General features: G+C 38.8%; 1 protein-coding gene across 1 annotated transcript in view; it reads left to right on the top strand.

The window, feature by feature from the left end:
- LOC130419655 (collagen alpha-1(XXV) chain) overlaps window positions 1–18,059 on the top strand; it is a 147,267-nt gene that overhangs the window by 63,561 nt on the left and 65,647 nt on the right. Inside the window, exons 3-4 of the mRNA XM_056746543.1 lie at window positions 12,400–12,444; window positions 15,062–15,069. Coding sequence (XP_056602521.1) covers window positions 12,400–12,444; window positions 15,062–15,069 — 53 coding nt within the window. The remainder of the gene's footprint in view (window positions 1–12,399; window positions 12,445–15,061; window positions 15,070–18,059) is intronic.

Below are 18,059 nucleotides of genomic sequence, written 5' to 3'. Positions count from 1 at the left end.
AAGCAACATAACTCTGCGAACGTCCACCTCATGAGGTACGGAGGAAGGTTTTTTAAAACGTGTGATAGGTGTCTGACAGGCAGTAGGTGCTTTGCTGCAAGACAGACTTCAGGATATAAACAAAAAAGCTGTTACTAGCACTCTTAAGTGCTTAAGCGATGGCACATAGCTTGACCAATCTTGATGCACTGAAACGTATAATGGAAAAGCTGGAGTCTGTTGATGTGAGATGTGGCCTGTCCTCACTTCTGTCCTGCAAAGAGTTTTACTTGCAGATATTGACAAGTTCTTGCAGTACGCTGCATAAATGTGTTATAATCACAGGCAATAAAACTTGATGAGGTCATATTTTGCGTTTTGTTGTTGCAGTGGCAGCATGATCGACGTTATTCACAGCAGCGATAAATTCATAAACATCTTTTATTCCCCGCTAAGAACTTTACACTGCTTAGCAAGTACAGAAATCTCATTTCAATGTAAATTAAAATCCGTCACAGTACGAGCGCTGCTCTGCGGTCTACATTCATTCAGCAGACTCTTGAAAGCTTGTTTCTACAGCGCTGCTCTTTTGGCATAAGCAAGACACGCTATACATTGAAAAGCAATTATGAAGATTAAAAGTTAAGTGTATACACATGTAAGTTAAGGAAGGGGTAGTGCTCTCTGTTTCTTTTAAAAGTGCCTCTCGATACCCGTGACATACAATCATGGCTTAGTAACTTTAAACTGAATACTGAGTTTGTCAGCATGTACAGGGACAAGCATGAATAGATTATACTTTATTTTATACGCAGGCCAGAAACACAATCACTGGAGATCATATTATTTCTCTTTCGTTTGCAGTGGTGGCCTGTTTGAATGGGTTATTTCAGTTGCTTAAAACATTTTTTTATATAAATGTTATATGGAAGCACTCTGACTGCATCGGTTCACTACACTACAGCCTTAACCGTCTTAAAGGTACAGTTTGTAACAATTTTGTACAATCTGTCGCTTTAAAGGGACAGTTTATCCAAAAATATTTACTCGTCCTCCAGTTGTTACGAGTCCGTATACATTGCTTTGTTCTGATGAACAGAATTTCCAGCGGTAGTAAACTGAGCTCCATAACGCTTTGGTTTCCTACATTCTTCAAAATATCTTCTTTTGTGTCCAACAGAACAGAAACATTTACAAAGAGAGTTTCCTACTATGGTAGTCAGTGGTGGCCAAAAACTGTTTTGGTTACAAGCATTCTTCCAAATATCTTTCTCTGTTCATCAGAACAAAGAAATTGACACAGATTTGTGTGAGTAAATGATGACAGAATTTTCCTTTTTCATTGAAATGTCCCTTCAAAATCCAGGTTAAAATAGGGCCAATGCACGTGCCAGTCCAGGGGGACCCATCAGATGCATAGCACGTTGTTGGACTGCATCTTAACCTAAATGTAAAGTGAACGGTGGTACGTTTTCATATTTCGTGTTTTTATATACACAAGAACTCAAGGGGCTGCCATCGGGGCATATTTGACTTGAACTGGCATAACTGTTGGCGCCAAGTGCAACATATCTGCTCCATATGTACGGGATATGCAAGAGAATTACACTAACTCCTCAATTGGTCTTGGCCACAAACTTTGTTGCTTTTTATGCAATGATATTTTGCCAGAAATACAAAGAGTTTATTGATGGGAAACTGGACGGTCCCAATGTTTTTCAATCAATGTGTGTGTCCCGGAGGATGTCGAATACCTCACCTGTCCATCATAATACTGCCAACTGCACCTGATGGGTACTTTGGGATTAAAAGATTTGACCCTTAATTTGCGTATATACCCTGCGTTCCTTATGAAAGACTCCCAATCCCTTACCACAAGCTGCATAAACAAATAACTTGTATTCATTACTTTCACCACAGGTGAAGGTTTATATTATCTTATTATTATTTTGTTAAAGGGAAATGTCAACATGTCTTCTTTTATAATACAGAGCATATTTATTATTCGTTTTACTCCGTGCCACATGTCTGATAGCCCAACGGCATTAAGATGACTTTCTCATTGCAATTCTTCGGCCTCATTTAACCCTGTAACTTAGTTATACATGTACTTGAATTGAATCACTTTAAATGATTTAGTGTAGTGTGCTCTATGTGCGCTATCCAGAAAATGATATTAGATTGACATTAATGCTGATTTATGACACTGAATGTTCCTGTTGCATTGAATAGATTATTTAAAAATATTTATCCTTTTGTTAACTGACTGCACATACAGTATATTCTCATGTTAATGAACATACATCTGTAATTTAGATTGCATATATTTAGATACAAGGGGCTTTGTTCACCCTCATGTCATTCCAAACTTTTATGTGACCCTGGACCACAAAACCAGTCTTAACTAGCACTGGAATATTTGTTGCAATAGCAAACAAAACATTGTATGGGTCAAAATTATTGTTTTTTCTTTTATACCAAAACTCATAAGAATATTAGGTAAAGATCGTGTCCCATTAAGATATTTTGTTAATATTCTTGCCGTAAATATATCAAAATTGTATTTTTGTGAGTGGATGCAGCAAAATCGTCAACAAAAATGATCAGAAACACGTCTACAAATTTCACTCGCTGCTGCCCGCCTTTGGGAATTAACCACGCAAGTTTAGTATCTATGTAGAGTTTAGAATTTCCTCTTTCGGGTTATTCTACTCTCCGGTAAGCCCATAGAGAGCTTTAAAACAAACCTGTTTTTTCTTAGCAAGGGCCTGCTACAGCGTCTACTTTAAAGGCGATTTTCTCAATATTGAGATTTTTTTGCACCCCCAGATTCCAGAGTTTTAAATAGTTGTATCTCCTATCCTATACATCGATGGAAAGCTTATTTAATTAGTTGTTATGTGATGTATTAATCTCAATTACGAAAAATTGACCCATAAGACCAGCCTCAGAGATGACTTTCTTCTGCAGGACACAAACAAAGATTTTTGTAGACCCAATTATCTTCCATGGTACTGACACAAAATTATGACATTTCTCAAAATATCTTCTTTTGTCTTACACAGAAGAAAGAGCCTTAAACACATTAAAAAAACGTTAGAGTGAATAAAAGATGACAGAATTAAAATTTTTGGATGAACCTTTCATGTAGATTTTTATTGGATGCACATTTTTATTTTTTACACTATTTACATTTGTGCAATAGCAGTCATTTCGTTGCTCTTCTAAGACACAGCGACACATTACTTATCATCTCAGCTAAACACAAGCCAACATGTGTGCATGACACGTAAAGTCACAGGGGGTTTAGTGGGGTTCAACAGTCGGCCGCGGGGAACTCAGTAAAGGGCTTTTTCTTCAGAAGAAAATAAACTGAGACCTGGGTGTCTATCATTCGGAGATGCTGTGATGACTCTTCTGTCACTACTGCCTTTCAACATCCTTGAAAAATGCCAGTGAAGTCCACTAAAAAAACTACAGAGTGAATGGCCAAGATCGATTGTAAATGAAAAACAGCTAAACAATTATTGTAACCCTTTAATGAGCTTAGACGTGTTACACTGAAGAAAAACAGCTGAGGTTTACACTCATTCATCATCGCACTAAACAGCAGCCTTAAGTCAGCAGCAGCGGTCAACAAGTTTGTTTTAACCGTAGCAATGTTTTCAAGTTTTAGTCGGCCCAGCATTCATTCTCCATGTGTGTTTGTGTTCCCCTTTCTAAATCCACCGGTCTGTTAGAGCTAGTAAGAGTGATTGAAAGACACAAAATTTTCTTTCACCAGAAGCTGATCCAATAGATGCGTACGTTTCCCATTCATACTCATAAACGCCATCGTCCATTCAGGAAGACCCACGAGGGATGAGCGGAGACTCTCGGTCAGGAGACAGAGGCTTGTATAATCAAGACAACTATGACGTTCCACCACCATCTAATTTGTTTCGCCATAGTTTCAAAACAACTGAAAATCTGTTTGCACTTTATATTATAACACAGCGATCTCTAACATTGTCTGTGGTGTTGTTTCTAAATATGCAAATCGTGCATAAGTCAATTAATCAGAACCTCCCGTCACATGCTCTCATACATAGTCTCTCTGCGTCTACTCCGATCATGACCTAACAACATCTTAAAGTTACTTGTAAGTGAATAAATGAATGATTTCAAATCAGCGTGCACAAGCACCTGTCATTCTTACTTACTGGACAAATTAAATTTTGTCTGTAATTAGTATTTTATGCATGACCACCGAAACATTAAATATGTAAATGACATCGGCATTATTGGAAATTAAAATACCGTAAATTCAAGGAATTCATGTATGTCGCAATGACGTCATAAACATACTAATTAGCACGTATTATCACCTTGCAACATACTGACGGGTAAAAGTGCATTTTTACGGATTTTTTATGAGCAAAAAAGTCTAGCCCAATCCCATACCAATCCTGTGTAAAAACTGGGGAAAAATCATTGTGTCCGATACCATTCGTTCTTTTACAACGGAACGAGAAATGATTAGTTTGTCTTCAAGGCATCGGTACCAAAACCTTTTGTTCTTTTACACCGGAAAGAGAAATGATTAGTTCTTCTACCAAGTCCTCGGGTCCGAATCCTTTCGTTCTTCTAAACCGAAAAGAGAAATGATTAGTTTGCCTCCGGAGTCATCAGGTCCGAGTCCTTTCATTCTTTGTGGTAGCACCGCAGGCAAACCTATGCAGCCTGTACCGGAGTCTTCGTTTCGTAACAGCTTCCCGGATCATCAGTCAGTGATGCATGTTGTATTATAGGTAGGACATACAATAAAAAAAAATTAACATTTGCATTTATGCATTTGGCAGACGCTTTTAACCAAAGCTACTTAAATTCATTATACTATACACTTAAATCTAAGTATGTACAATCCCTGGGATCGTATCCATGACCTTGGCGTTGCTAACACCATGCTCTAACCACTGAGCTACAGGAAAGCCAAAAGATATGAGTATATGTGAAAATGTGTTTTTATTTATCTTATTAAAAAATATTTTGCTTAAGAACTGTGCTGGCTGAATATAAACAACAAGCAAGACTAGTACAGTCTAATTTTATATATCATATATAATTGCACATTTAAATGATATCATTATTCTATTGTTATATACTTTGCTAACTGCACAAGACTTTTTAGTAAAAAAACAAAAACCTGTAAATCTTTCTTGCCTTAAAATTGTTAATGAATTATAAATGGGCGTACATAACACCACAGAAATGCATCAAATGCAAGAGTTAAACACTAACTACATGAAAATTTGTAATCTCATGAGTTTAATATCTTGTCATATCACGTGACATAAGAAGGAACATCTCAAACCCAAAGACTTAAAAAGTCTTTTAAGAACTAAATTAGTGTTTCTCATAACTTGTCCCTGACTGCAATATAAGTTATTTCTTATTATAAATCTGATCTAAACTAGCATAAATAAACGTTATGGGGTTATTTTGGCTATTATCATGTAACATTAAGTTAACTGCTCAGATGAACGAAAGGACTCAAAAATTTGCTGAACAAGATTCAAACACAAACATCACAAAAAAATGACTCAAACTTCCCATACCTAGTCAGACTTTCACGGCTACAGTCAAGTTAGTGCATGGGAAGCCGCCGCCTTCTTTTATATTATTGGTGGTTGGCACACCAACTTGGTGCATTACCGCCACCATCTGTTAAGTGTGTTAACCAGCCACACCAAAGCAAACAGAAGATTATACACTCATATGTATCAAAGGTATGTTTGTGTATTCCCGGTCCCGCTGACATTTTTTCCTGTCCCGTTCCAGTCACGTGATTAATAGTGAAAAAAGTTCTTCTGGTCCAGCGCTGTTTACATCTTCCGAATTGGTCTATAGTCTGCAGAATCTCTTTTCACCATTTTTTTAGGATGTATACAATGCATCCAAACCGCATTTGTTCTTATACCTTCATTTCCTGTCAGATGATGTCATCATTTCACTCCCTTACTGTACACCAACAGAAAATCTGTGATGTAACGTTATATACAGTATGAGTTATACTAGCATGTGTAAACTTGTCGTTGAGCTTAAATAGACTTCTGCCTTTCCTGCTAACTGGGCGCCAGTCTAAGCTGCAGAGATATCAAAAATCCTGCGCATCAAAGGGATAACGCCGGGGGCTCGTATCATTTACAAGGTCACACTGAAGTGATGGTCATAAGCGAGTGTAAGGAGATGTGATAATTGCATCTCTGAAGAGAGCACTCCTGATGTTAGGCTAAACTGGAAGACATCCAGGGATGTTTGGGAGGCAGGTGGATGACAGCTGATCTTGGAATTCTCGTAGGAAGCACTTGGCACGTCAGATTAGGTCCTTCACCCGATGGACTGTTTTTAAATCTGCGATATACAGCAATCTTTCTGTTGGGCATCGTGTCATATTTGGCTTCCTTATGGATGTTTTGGAAGGCTCAACCTTTGTGCGACTTCTCACAGGCCTTGAACTGTCTGTTGTAGTAAAGGGCCTGAAATACCCAAACGTAATATGCACACTTAACCTTCCCTATCCACAGTGGAACAGTAAGCAGCTGTTGTCTTGATAAAGACATGAAACCAGCTACCGATGGAGTCAACCTGCAACTGTTTAGCAATCTGGATAACTCGCTAGTTGTCCGATTCAATGTTGATCTAGGGCTTGCAGATTTGGCAGGGAATTTACGCAAAGCAAAACTGAAAAAAACTAAGCCTGATTGAGACAGATTCAGTCATACGCGACGTTCTCTGTGAACCGCACGTGTGCCTTGAAAAGATCAGGGAAGAGAGATTTCTTGAATCAGAGCAGCATTTTGGCAGCGTTTCATCTGGAGTCGATCCACGTGCTCATTGATTTTCAGGATGGAAGTGATGTGAGGAAATAGTCAATGCTGATTTTAATTTGAGAGATGATTCATTCGTGAACATTTCATAGCAGCACATAAGGAGGTCTGCAACTGGAATGTATTGTTAGGATTTTTTTCTATTTTCTAAGCCACAAAGGCCTCTTTAAAACTACATAAATACTATATTATTTATAAATTATATTCAAAATAAATGATATGTTCTTATATATAAAATGTATATATATATTTTTTTATATGTTGTAATGTTATAGGTTATCAGTATGCTTAATATATATTACATATTATAATATATTATTTTATAAATATTTTTTCATAAACACCAGGCCCAATCATTCCTAAATAAATTTAATAATACTAAACAATTGAGGTTTTTTTTTAGTGGTGGGCCGTTAACGGCGTTAACGCAGTGAGACTCTTATCGCGCGTTAAAAAAATTGTCGCCGTTAATCTATTCTCAAAGTTGGGTTGGGAGCTGGGTCTATACTACGCAAGCTATGATGACTTTCACCTTGATATTTTAGCGCGGATGTATACCAGGTTAACTGCACTGTACGGAGCGAGAACGAGATTTTTCAACTCGCGTGATTCGCGTCATTCGCGGAAGCGGAAGCAGAAGCCGCCTCATCATAACCAGGACTTCATTCGCGCGATTCGCGCAGCAAGTAGGTCTATTGGCTCTTTGCACTAACATATAAATCACTCGCGCTTGACACACCATTAGCGTTTGGTCTGAACACAACATAACGTTACTGTGAAATTACCGCATCAAACGTGACGTGCTAACATGGATGCAGCTATGAAGCCGCCGGGTTTGCTTCAGGGAATATTAATTTTAAAAAAGCTTCCCAATGGAAACATCGACAAGACTAAGGTTGTTTGCACCTTGTGCAATGCGGAATTGGTTTAAAAAAAACACTTTCTCTCAACAGGTAGTGGTCTAGCTTTAGTTAAAATCAGTAACTTTGTATTGAGATCTGATGTATTATGGCTCCTGTATGACATATCGCTTGTTGCTCCCTCACTCTTTGTAAGTCGCTTTGGATAAAAGCGTCTGCTAAATGACTAAATGTAAATGTATTGTAGGAGCTCTTCCAGTTTCAAGTACCACCTAAACGCAAAGAATCCCTTAGCTAATGTGGAAGTAAACACAAGTTCATTTTCCATCCATCCATTTTCTACCGCTTATCCGAACTACCTCGGGTCACGGGGAGCCTGCGCCTATCTCAGGAGTCACAAATTCATTTTATTGAACATAATTTAATTTTCATCACCAATTATCATAGTAGAACAGCTTTCTCAAGCAGTTTGTGATGCATTTTGGAAACAGGAGATGAGCCCCTGGTCTAATGCGCCACCTGGCTTTAGACACCCGTTCTCAAAGATTTACTTTTAGTCATTATTTGGGTAGCACACATTCTGAATGCCTTCGGCAGAATTCAAATGAGCCATTTTAATCTAGATTAATCTAGATTAATCTTGGAATTAATCTAGATTAATCTAGATTAAAAAAATTAATCTATGCCCACCACTATTTTTTTTACAAAATGTAACAGTGGAAAGTTAGAGGTGTGTTTTCACTTTTATGTTTCATAAAGGCTCTGCAGAAAATCCTCACAACAGTAAAATGGGTAGTCAGGACAGTATCATGTTGACTTTAAGTACATTTTAAAGATTTAATTTTGTATGCAAAGTAACATTTTAGTAAAGTATCAGGCGAGTCATTTGAGTCTGAGGGAAATGTGCCGTATCTGTAGAGCCGAAGGCTTAGAACCCTTTGGCTTTTTTCTTCAGTTTAAAAAAAGATATGCACTTTTAATTCCTTATTCAATCTGAGTTGTGTTAATTATGCTGAAATGATGGACGTGCTACCAGAGAGCTGTCAGAGAAATTAATGGAGTGAAAAACCCCAAAAAATAAACAGCCGCATGTCTCCGACTCCGCATATTCATTAAACTTCCTAAATGAAGTATGAATTACAGAAAGTGGAGCACAGATTAAACGATGGATACATGAACTCGAGGACAAAGCGGCAATAAACTGTACATGTTTTGTTTTTCATCTTGTATAGGGTCATGCTTAATTAATGCCCAATTCACATAATTGCTCTTAGAATGAATATAAAGGGAATTGTGGGATTGTGCATCCGTGAAACTGTAATTGTAATTGTGGATGCTGGATAACACAGTTAGCTCGTGATCATCAGTAAAACTATAATAAAATGACCATATCTAATGTCTAATCTCTGTGTAGATGCCAGATGTCTTTCTGTAATGCAGTTACGATTAAAATGAGCCGTTGTTGATCACTAACTGAGATGTTCATTAGCATCGATGGGAGGTCTCATCCGGCACGTACTTTAACATTTGCCACAACTGCACTAATGACTGTGAAACCTGTCAGCGAATCATCTGTATCTTATAATCAGAGTCAAATTAGAATAAATTGTATTTAATGCGAAGGGAACTGAAAGACCACATCTACCTCCACCTGTCGGGGTGTTTGTTTGGAGGATATTCTGTAATATCTTGAGAAAGCTTTGCATTAGCATTCCTCTTGATCTCAGCGGTTAGTTTTGGCCGTCAGATGATGTAGTTTCAGAATCCACAAGCCAAACCTTGACCTCTTGGGTCGAAGTAAGTCACAGTTAAGTGCGTACCGAATGAGCAACCAGATGTACTTATAAACACACGCATGGCTTTAGTCGCAAAGCCTTTTTTGCTTTCAAAGTTGGACTTGGAAAGGTGCACTAAACTCTATAATTTAGACACTGGTTGGAGTATAAAATGTCAGAATATTCCTGACTCACAGTAAAAAGGAAAAATATGTTTACGCTTATGTAAGTGGATATACTAAAAGTCTTATTCTCTGGTGTATTCGTATGCTTGCTGACTTGGTTAAGCCCAAAATTACACAATAAAGATTTATACCCTGAGGTACCACTGTGTTGCTATTGTGGTTCAATGTTAACTTGCATTGTGGTTTAATACAAAATCAAAATAACAAAAGAAGCTGTACTTGAGACAAATATAATTTAAATCGTCTTGGACACGAACAACTAGATTTTAGCAATAATTTTGATGCTGTTGAAAGCAATTTATTTTAAATTGGTCAATTACATCGTCATTGTGTGCGTGTGTGAAAAAGAGAGAGAGATATTTCAATGTTTATATCATGTATTCTCGCCCATATTTCCGCCTGGTGTTCCCCAAAGGTCACACAAGTTCACACGATCTTCATCTATTCTGTGGCAAATTTTCACTTTTTCGATGTGTTTTTTGGTTAGCTGAAGAATCCGTTTATGGTTTTGCTAAAATGACGAGCTCGTGCGTTTGACACTCGAGGAGGAAAAGTGCAGGCGGTACGGCTCATCTGAAATTATCTTTGTCATCCAATGTTCCGTACACGGCGGACAGCGCTGTCACCGAGACCTCAGTCAGTGAAAAGCACGGAGAGATGACTTTATAATAACTTCCACATTGGGAGCGCAGAGCTGCTATTATGGAATGCCCGTAAAGATATGTAACAAAACACACAGGCAAGATGTGAATAATAAGACCCTGGCTGCGTCCTGGAGGGTTGAGCCAGAGGATTTCACATGTCATAAGTATTAAAGAGCCAACGGTGTAAACACGCTCATTACAATACTCTGGGGATTTATGAAGGTGGGCAATCAGTCACTGCTTTAACTGTGCGTGTTTAACTTGGAATTTTTATTATTTATATTTTAGTATTTTAGAACTAAGAGTATAAGGAATGTCAGTGTGATGCATTCATTGTATTGTGTTTTAATTCTGTATGTGTTCGGAAGCTTTAGAAGAGATTTCAACAATGTACAAACTGAGCTCAGATTTGTCAAGTCTGCAATCTCAATATATGGATTCAAACTTTTTTCATTACATTTTATATTTATTTTAAAAATAATAATCCACAGAGATGCAGTAGACAAACCATTTTTGGTTCCACAAAGAACCAATTAGTCAAAGGTTCTTTAAAGCACCATCTCTTTCCCTTTTTATGATCTGAAGAACCTTTTTTCACCACAATGAACCTTTTTTGAAACAGAAAGTTTCATTGAGTGTTATCAGTTCTTTATGGAACCATTTGGACAAAACATGTTCTTCTAAGGTATTGTGAAGCACCTTTATTTTTAAGAGTGTATTTTACCTCCAAAATCTACTACATTCATTTTATACCTCTTCATATATTTGAACAATGGTCTCACTTGTTTCTATTTGTATTTCCCAAAGAATTTTTGGAGAAACATCTGAGATGTTCTTACTTAAAACTTTCCAAAAACCGCATTCAGGCTTTTAGTTTTGGAACAAAACTTTAGTATAAAATGTTGGGTTTGATGTCCTCAAGAACTTGTTAACAAAGCGCATATTGTAGGATAGTTTAGATAACCAGATAACCACAGAAATAATCTCTGGCAACAGTGTGACCTTATCATGACATATTTTCCATTTGATTGAGATTAGACTCATTCTGAAGTTCATGAAAATGCACGAAAATCAAGAACAAAGGTTTTCGGGGCATTGGCAATGAAGTCGTAACATTATGATTTCTCTCCAGAATGGAAAGTATGAAGACAGCTGTTTGAATGGGTTTATATGTACTGTTTTTTTAAGCATACATATACAGCATTTAGATTTAGGTGTGTGGTTCCCAACTGGTTTTGCTTCGGCACCCAGATTTACATTGGACATTTAAGCAGCCACCCCAAATGGCACCACAATTTCATGGCGTAAACCAAAACTCCTCAAAATCAAAGCGTGAAATGTATTAATATTGCCATGAAGTGCATCGGCCCTACAATATTCAGAATAATGGAGTGTTTGGTTTCAATTTCAATGGCCTCATGCACTCACCAGCCAATAATTTGCAGCGCGAAACACATTGTGGTCGGCACAAACCATGTTTATTCTTGTTGCCAGTGAACTTGTATCGAATGTAGCCCGGGCAAGATTTTAGTTTGTCTTCATGGTGTTTGAGATGAGGGTTTGTCATGGACTCTGTGCTTCTAGTTTAGTTTGGCTTGCTTCAACCAAGTGACTTTCTATAAAATAATGTGTTCCAAAATGTTGTAGTTTGACATCAACCGATATGGGAACACTTAAAAAAAGGCAGATCTATGTATCTTCTGACATAATGCACAATAATAAGAAATGCACTTTAATTCATGGTTTCATTGCATTGTTTATCAAATGTATTGCACATTTTCCTGAACCCTTTGAATGACATTATTTACTTAAAATGTAAGAAGCTATTGTTCATATAGAACGTACAGAGGTTGAAATGGTTGGTTAGATCCTGAAGCTTAAAAACTATATAGTGTTAATAGAAGTGAACGTGTGGCAAGTTTGTGTGCAATTTATCCAGTTAAGATATGTGCTTTCAAACCTAAAGATGGCCTAAAGAAACAAAGTTTAGCAATAACATTACCAAGCCATCATTGTGTGCTTCAGTGCCATTTGTCATTCCATGTTGAGCATTGAACTAACATATTTAACTTTCTCACCTGGCTTAGGTCCACCTGGAAAAAGAGGAAGAAGAGGACGCGACGGAGACCCAGGTGAGTTTGTTTTGACCCCATCTGTGCGGTTTGACACCGACGGTCTCACTCAATGGCCGGCCAATTAGAAAACTGTGAAATCACGAAAAAGATTTGTGGACCTCCGTCTATGACATGCTTAATAAATGTTCCCCCAAAACCACAATTTCCAAGTGCTTGGAAGAGCCTCGCGCTATATACACATGCCAGCGTTGGATTCGGTGTCTGCTGACTGACGTTCCAAAGGGTTTGGTTTATTACCTTAGCGATTACCAGCAGTTCCGTTTAAAACTGGACCTCCAGTTAGAGGTGCCGACTCAGGCCAGCCATACAAATTCTGTTCCAATGGGCCCGACCGCTTTCTGGAACGCTCGCGTAGGTAGAGACCCAACACAAGGGGTGTGAAGCAGCTCCTGGATCGCACGAAGTGGAAAGAAGCGAGAACATTCTTGCATCCAAATTGTTATTTTATCCGAAGTGGAGCTACCCTTTTACCAAAAGGTAAAGCCGTTTCATAAAAACTCTGAATGACTGCGTATAAAAGTGCATTTCTTTGAGAAATTCTGAGTTTGAGCCATGAGGTGGTCGGGAGTCACTGGAAGGAAACATAGGAAACCGCTTGGTTTTCTCTCATTAATTTATGTTGAGCTTTCCTGGAGTGAACAGAGTTTGTGTACGATAAATGAGTCATTAAATATTCTGTAATGGCTTCTGGGGAAATTTATGTTGGCACCGTGTTACGTGACGGGGTAATTCAGCTTAAAAACGTCAGCAAAACTAATCGCGCATTTCGTAAGTATTTTATGTTGTGGCTAATCCAGATGAATTTGTACATTCTCATGTGTGCGATTTAGTACTATGATGGTTTAAGTTTCTTTTTTTAGCATTCAAACATTTTTTGTACAATTCACAACATTATAAAAATGAACCACTCAGTTAAATAGTTACCAATTCCCATTAGATCAGACCGGAAGGCCGGCACCCGACCAGCACCATTGTACCAAAAAAAGCACCGTGTTCCATATTTCGAAAAAATAAAAGCCTCATCTGGTGTTTGCGGAAGCAGCGTGTAGCGCTGGGACACATATGCCAATAGCTGGACTCACATGAGCCAATACCTCACCTGACCTTGTCTCTCTGAACACACACACACCCCCACGTAGGATGTGGTCCGGAGTGGAGCCAAAACAAATCCTTCAAAAATGACTCGGAGACGTCTGGGCTTTTCCTCTCGCTTGAACAGTGCCAGTGATCCAGTCGAACTGATATGTTATAGACTCGCCCTTATGAAAAGTTTTGTATGTGAATAGGATGTTCAAAATGTTGTGAAGAGCATATATAAAAACATGACCATCTCCGGTGGACAGCTAGTCGATTAGTCATCCCCCATAGTACATGCCTTGTTCTTTCAAAAGTAAATAGGAGGATTTTCTGTGTTTGCACCGCTCCTCTCCATGTCTGGGTCGGGCGTATGGCATCTCCATCACAGAATGAATTCGGTGTCTGTGCTTCTCATCAATCAACGTGTGTTTAAACGGGAGAGAAATCTTCGCTATTTTGGGGGAGACCTTTAAATGGTACCGCTGAACTGGATGCTGGATTTTTCATCCGTGTTTGTCTGGCCACAGGGTTTCCAAGTTGAGACGCTGAGACGTTTAGGTGAGGCCGATGACCTCATCGGACTAAATGAAACGTCCTTTCATCAGCCTTCAACCGAGACCACAGCAACCAACAAACTGAAAGAGCACACTTCAGGAGTAAATGAGAATTAGACAGAGAAGAGGCTTCAGTTTGGCCGGGATGCTGAGAAAAGTCTTCGGTGGGGCTGGTGGTTGCGGAAGGCAGCGGAAAGCTGCTGAGTCAGTCTCCTGCGGTCATCCGTGCACGAGCAGAACTGCTGGTCAGTGTTGGGTTGTACAAGGCTTTTCCTCACCCCTTCACGGGCAGTTACACACCTCGCTTGTGTAGACCCGAAGGCTCTTTTTGAGTTTTGAAGTAAAGCTTTGCAACGGCGCTAATAAAACTTTTGGTCAACGGAAGGTGCACAGAACTTTAAGACGCGCTCCGGAGAGGTTTCACCTTCGGCGCGAGGAGGTCTGGAAAAGGCATAGCTTATAAAAAACAAAAATGATTTTTTCCACTGCAGGCACTATGACCGCTTTGATTAAAGCTGCAGATTGATTTGTGGGCGACGTAATCGAGAAAAAAGGACGTCACCAAACTAACAAGAGCCCACTGTGGCCCTGAAATTCTAGACCTGGGTCACGTGACCGATCGCTTGGCATTGTTGGCCGACAGGTTGTAAAGAGATATTTTGTCAGCGGGCCAGTTCAAATGCCACGGTTATAAATATACGCTACGATAGTGTGCGTGAGTGAAGTAATGCGATGCGATGCCTGTCTGCTTGTGCCATTGAAAGGAGAGCGTCCGGAAGAAACGCTATTAGGCTTGTATTTATCCCTCTGCGAGGTCCGGGGGGATTATTTCCGTCAGCGAGGTGTTAGAAGATGGGTGGGAACATCATATTCCAGCTGCCGGGTGTTTAACTCTCTCATGAATGTGCAAATGCTCTCACCTGTAACAAATTTGTTCAAATTATGACTGCTTTTCTCTTTCTCTCTCTTGTTTTTGTCCCCAGGACCTCCTGTAAGTACCATGGCAACACGCCGAGTGCAGTTTGCATGACTAATCCAACATCATTTCAGGTAAAGTGTCTTGTTTGCGATCCGACTGAGACTTCACGAAAAGGAGCTGATGTCACGTAGGTTGAAACAGTTTTTTTCTTTGCTGTCGCGGTTAATATTATCGGTGGTATTTGGACCTGCTGTATTATGCACAGATGCAATGTTTAATCTGGTAAATCCAGTGTAATGTCTTGGCTTCCGCGGTCGACATAAAAGACTCTCAGATGTCCAGTGTAATCTTATAGTATTATTAAAATTATATTTTTAACCGCGGCCCTCACTAAAGAAGAACGTTATTGCTGTATAAATAGGTCCACGAATGCTCATAACGCCCTGTGAAAGTGATAAAGCCCATTGAGGTTCCCAGACATCGCAGGGAAAAAGAAAGTCTCACTTCATTATGTGCCGAGTGATCACAGAAACTCTCTACCTCACAGGGATGGAAAATGTCTGCTGGGGAAACAAATCAAGCTTTAGCCGGATTTAAATCACACAGGGTTCAAAAGCAATGATGTTACTCCACGTTCGTCCGATAATGAAAACTGTCATTATTTACGGTCAACGTTTATCCTCGTGTTGATCCAATCCGACTTTTTGTCTTCTGTAAAACACAAAAGTGAAGAAGTTAGGGAGTCATTTCTTCAGTCACCATTCACTTCTATTATATGGAAAAGAGATGTAATGAAAGTGAACGGTGACTGAGACTCTGTCTAGCGTTGTCATCTAAGACAAAACACAGATGACACATTAATCCTTGACCACATTAAGGCTTTTTTCCTAGTTTTTATTGCTTTCGGGGCATTAAAGACAAGATTTAAACTTTCTTTGATTAAAGATTCAGATTTCACGTCCCCTGTTGTGCAACTATGCGATCCGAACTCATGAAGATACAAGAAATGGCTGGGTTGTTGAAAAGTTGTCCACTGTAGTGACCTCAGTGGATGAAATGGTTAAGATTTTAACCTCTGAAGAGAAATGTATCGATGGAAAATCTTGGAAATCATGTCTTTATTTCTTTCTGTTGGCCTGTTGTGTCTTCATACTAACAACGACACAAAAACTGCTGGTGTGTAAAAGTCTAGTTGTGTCTTCTCTTGGACTAGATATGCATATTTTTTTAAATACAGGTGCTAAAATGAGTGATGCCGTAAAGGTGCCTTTCAGTCAAAATGTCTTTACAAGCTATTTCTATCATATCTTATTCTAGTCTTTAAACCTTTTGCACTACAAAGAACCTTTCAGGAACCTTTATTTTTAGGAGTATAGACTTTGTTGTATATAAAATAATATCTGTAGGCCATTAGGCACTCTTGTACTCGACTGTGGTTTTTACATGGGCTAAACACTGAACTTATCTTTGTAAATTAGGCTTCTGGTATTGCATGTGAACACTGGTTATTTGGGTTACTCATGAACAATAATCAATTTCAGTTGAATGTCTATAGAGCTTTTCACAACTGTGCATTGTTGCAAAGCGGCTTAACACGCAGAACAGAAATGTATACTGTTGATAATGGGCTTTGTCCATTTACAGCTTATTTGAGAGCAGTCTCATTTAAACAGGCCTTTAGAAATACAAAATAAGATGGAAAATCAAGCAGCTGTTTTACTTTTCTCTCCTTTTCGATTCAACGCTCTACATATATTTTTGCAGAGCTTGTCATTTAAGTAATGACCAGCCATTATTTGGGATTTCTGAAAATATGAACCCACCTAAAGAATGTTAAAAAGAGATTAGAAAAACAGTCGGGCCATCAGTTTTCTCCGGTCAACAAATGGAAATTAGATGCTTTAATATACTAATGTGGAACTTGGTTTTAGAGGTTCAATGGGTTGACATTATAAAGATGAATATTGGCCTTTCTGGGACCTGCAGTGCACACATGACAGACATTAGGAAGTAAACATTGAATGCTAAGGATTATTTAATAGCGCAATTTCCAGTGAATAACGTCAACGTGTTTTACATAGTATTAGATGAAAAGCGGTAGTGTTAAATCACACTAAATAATCTGCTCTCTGCTGCGAACTATGCGGTTGGAAATGGTACCCACCTAACCACAATGACGTCACAATTGGAATGACAACATGCACAAACTGGGCCAAACTGGAAATTACATATAAAATTACATGTCAATTATCTAAATTTCAATAATGTCAGAGGTTAAGAGACTACTCGAGTAATATTATTACTTAAACCTGGCACGGAGTTACAGTATATAAGTGGCAAAGTGTCTCTTTACAAAAGCCAAATGGAAACCTCTCAGTCTATTATACTTTATGTTCTGTCTCATTAGCAAACAGAATGTTGTTTTTATGAAGCATACCAATACTTCATCTATCATTTCAAGGCCCATAGCATCTCCACCGGTACGTGTTGTGATCATAATGATGCTGAAGGTAATGGAGACATTAATGTAACCTCAAATGTTGCTTCTTTTGCGGTCCCTCTGGCTAAATCCATGCGTGGCACAAATAAATGAGCTCCTCAGGGACATATATGTATAAGCACTCTCGTGTAGTTTAACCTTTACAGTTATACATAATTAAAAACAATGCGGTAGCTCACACTCCTCCCGTCCTCCATTGGTTGGATGAACGGGCATTCCCACGGGTTGGTTATGTTGAACTGGTCAGTGTAGCGGCACAGCATTTACATTTGTTAAGAAATTAACTTAGAAATGGTTTTATCACAATTGTCTCTGCATATTAAATCATGACAGGAGAAAATATTTTAACTCACTTAAGTTTAGCTGCTGGCCTTTGGGTTCTTTTGTTGCGTAGCTCAACAGCTTTCAAAGTAAACTTTTCCCTTAGAACATAAAAGCAGTCCTGAAAGGTGGAAATGGAAAGGTTTTCTCAATCTTCGCTCATGCCTCATGTGGGGAACCGCGTGTCAAGGTGAATAAATTACACAACGCGCTTGACTGGAGGGGGAAGCGCACGGGTGAA

Source organism: Triplophysa dalaica, chromosome 1 (assembly GCF_015846415.1).
Source record: "Triplophysa dalaica isolate WHDGS20190420 chromosome 1, ASM1584641v1, whole genome shotgun sequence".
Taxonomy (NCBI): Eukaryota; Metazoa; Chordata; class Actinopteri; order Cypriniformes; family Nemacheilidae; genus Triplophysa; species Triplophysa dalaica.
This window is presented reverse-complemented; position numbering and strand designations above follow the sequence as displayed.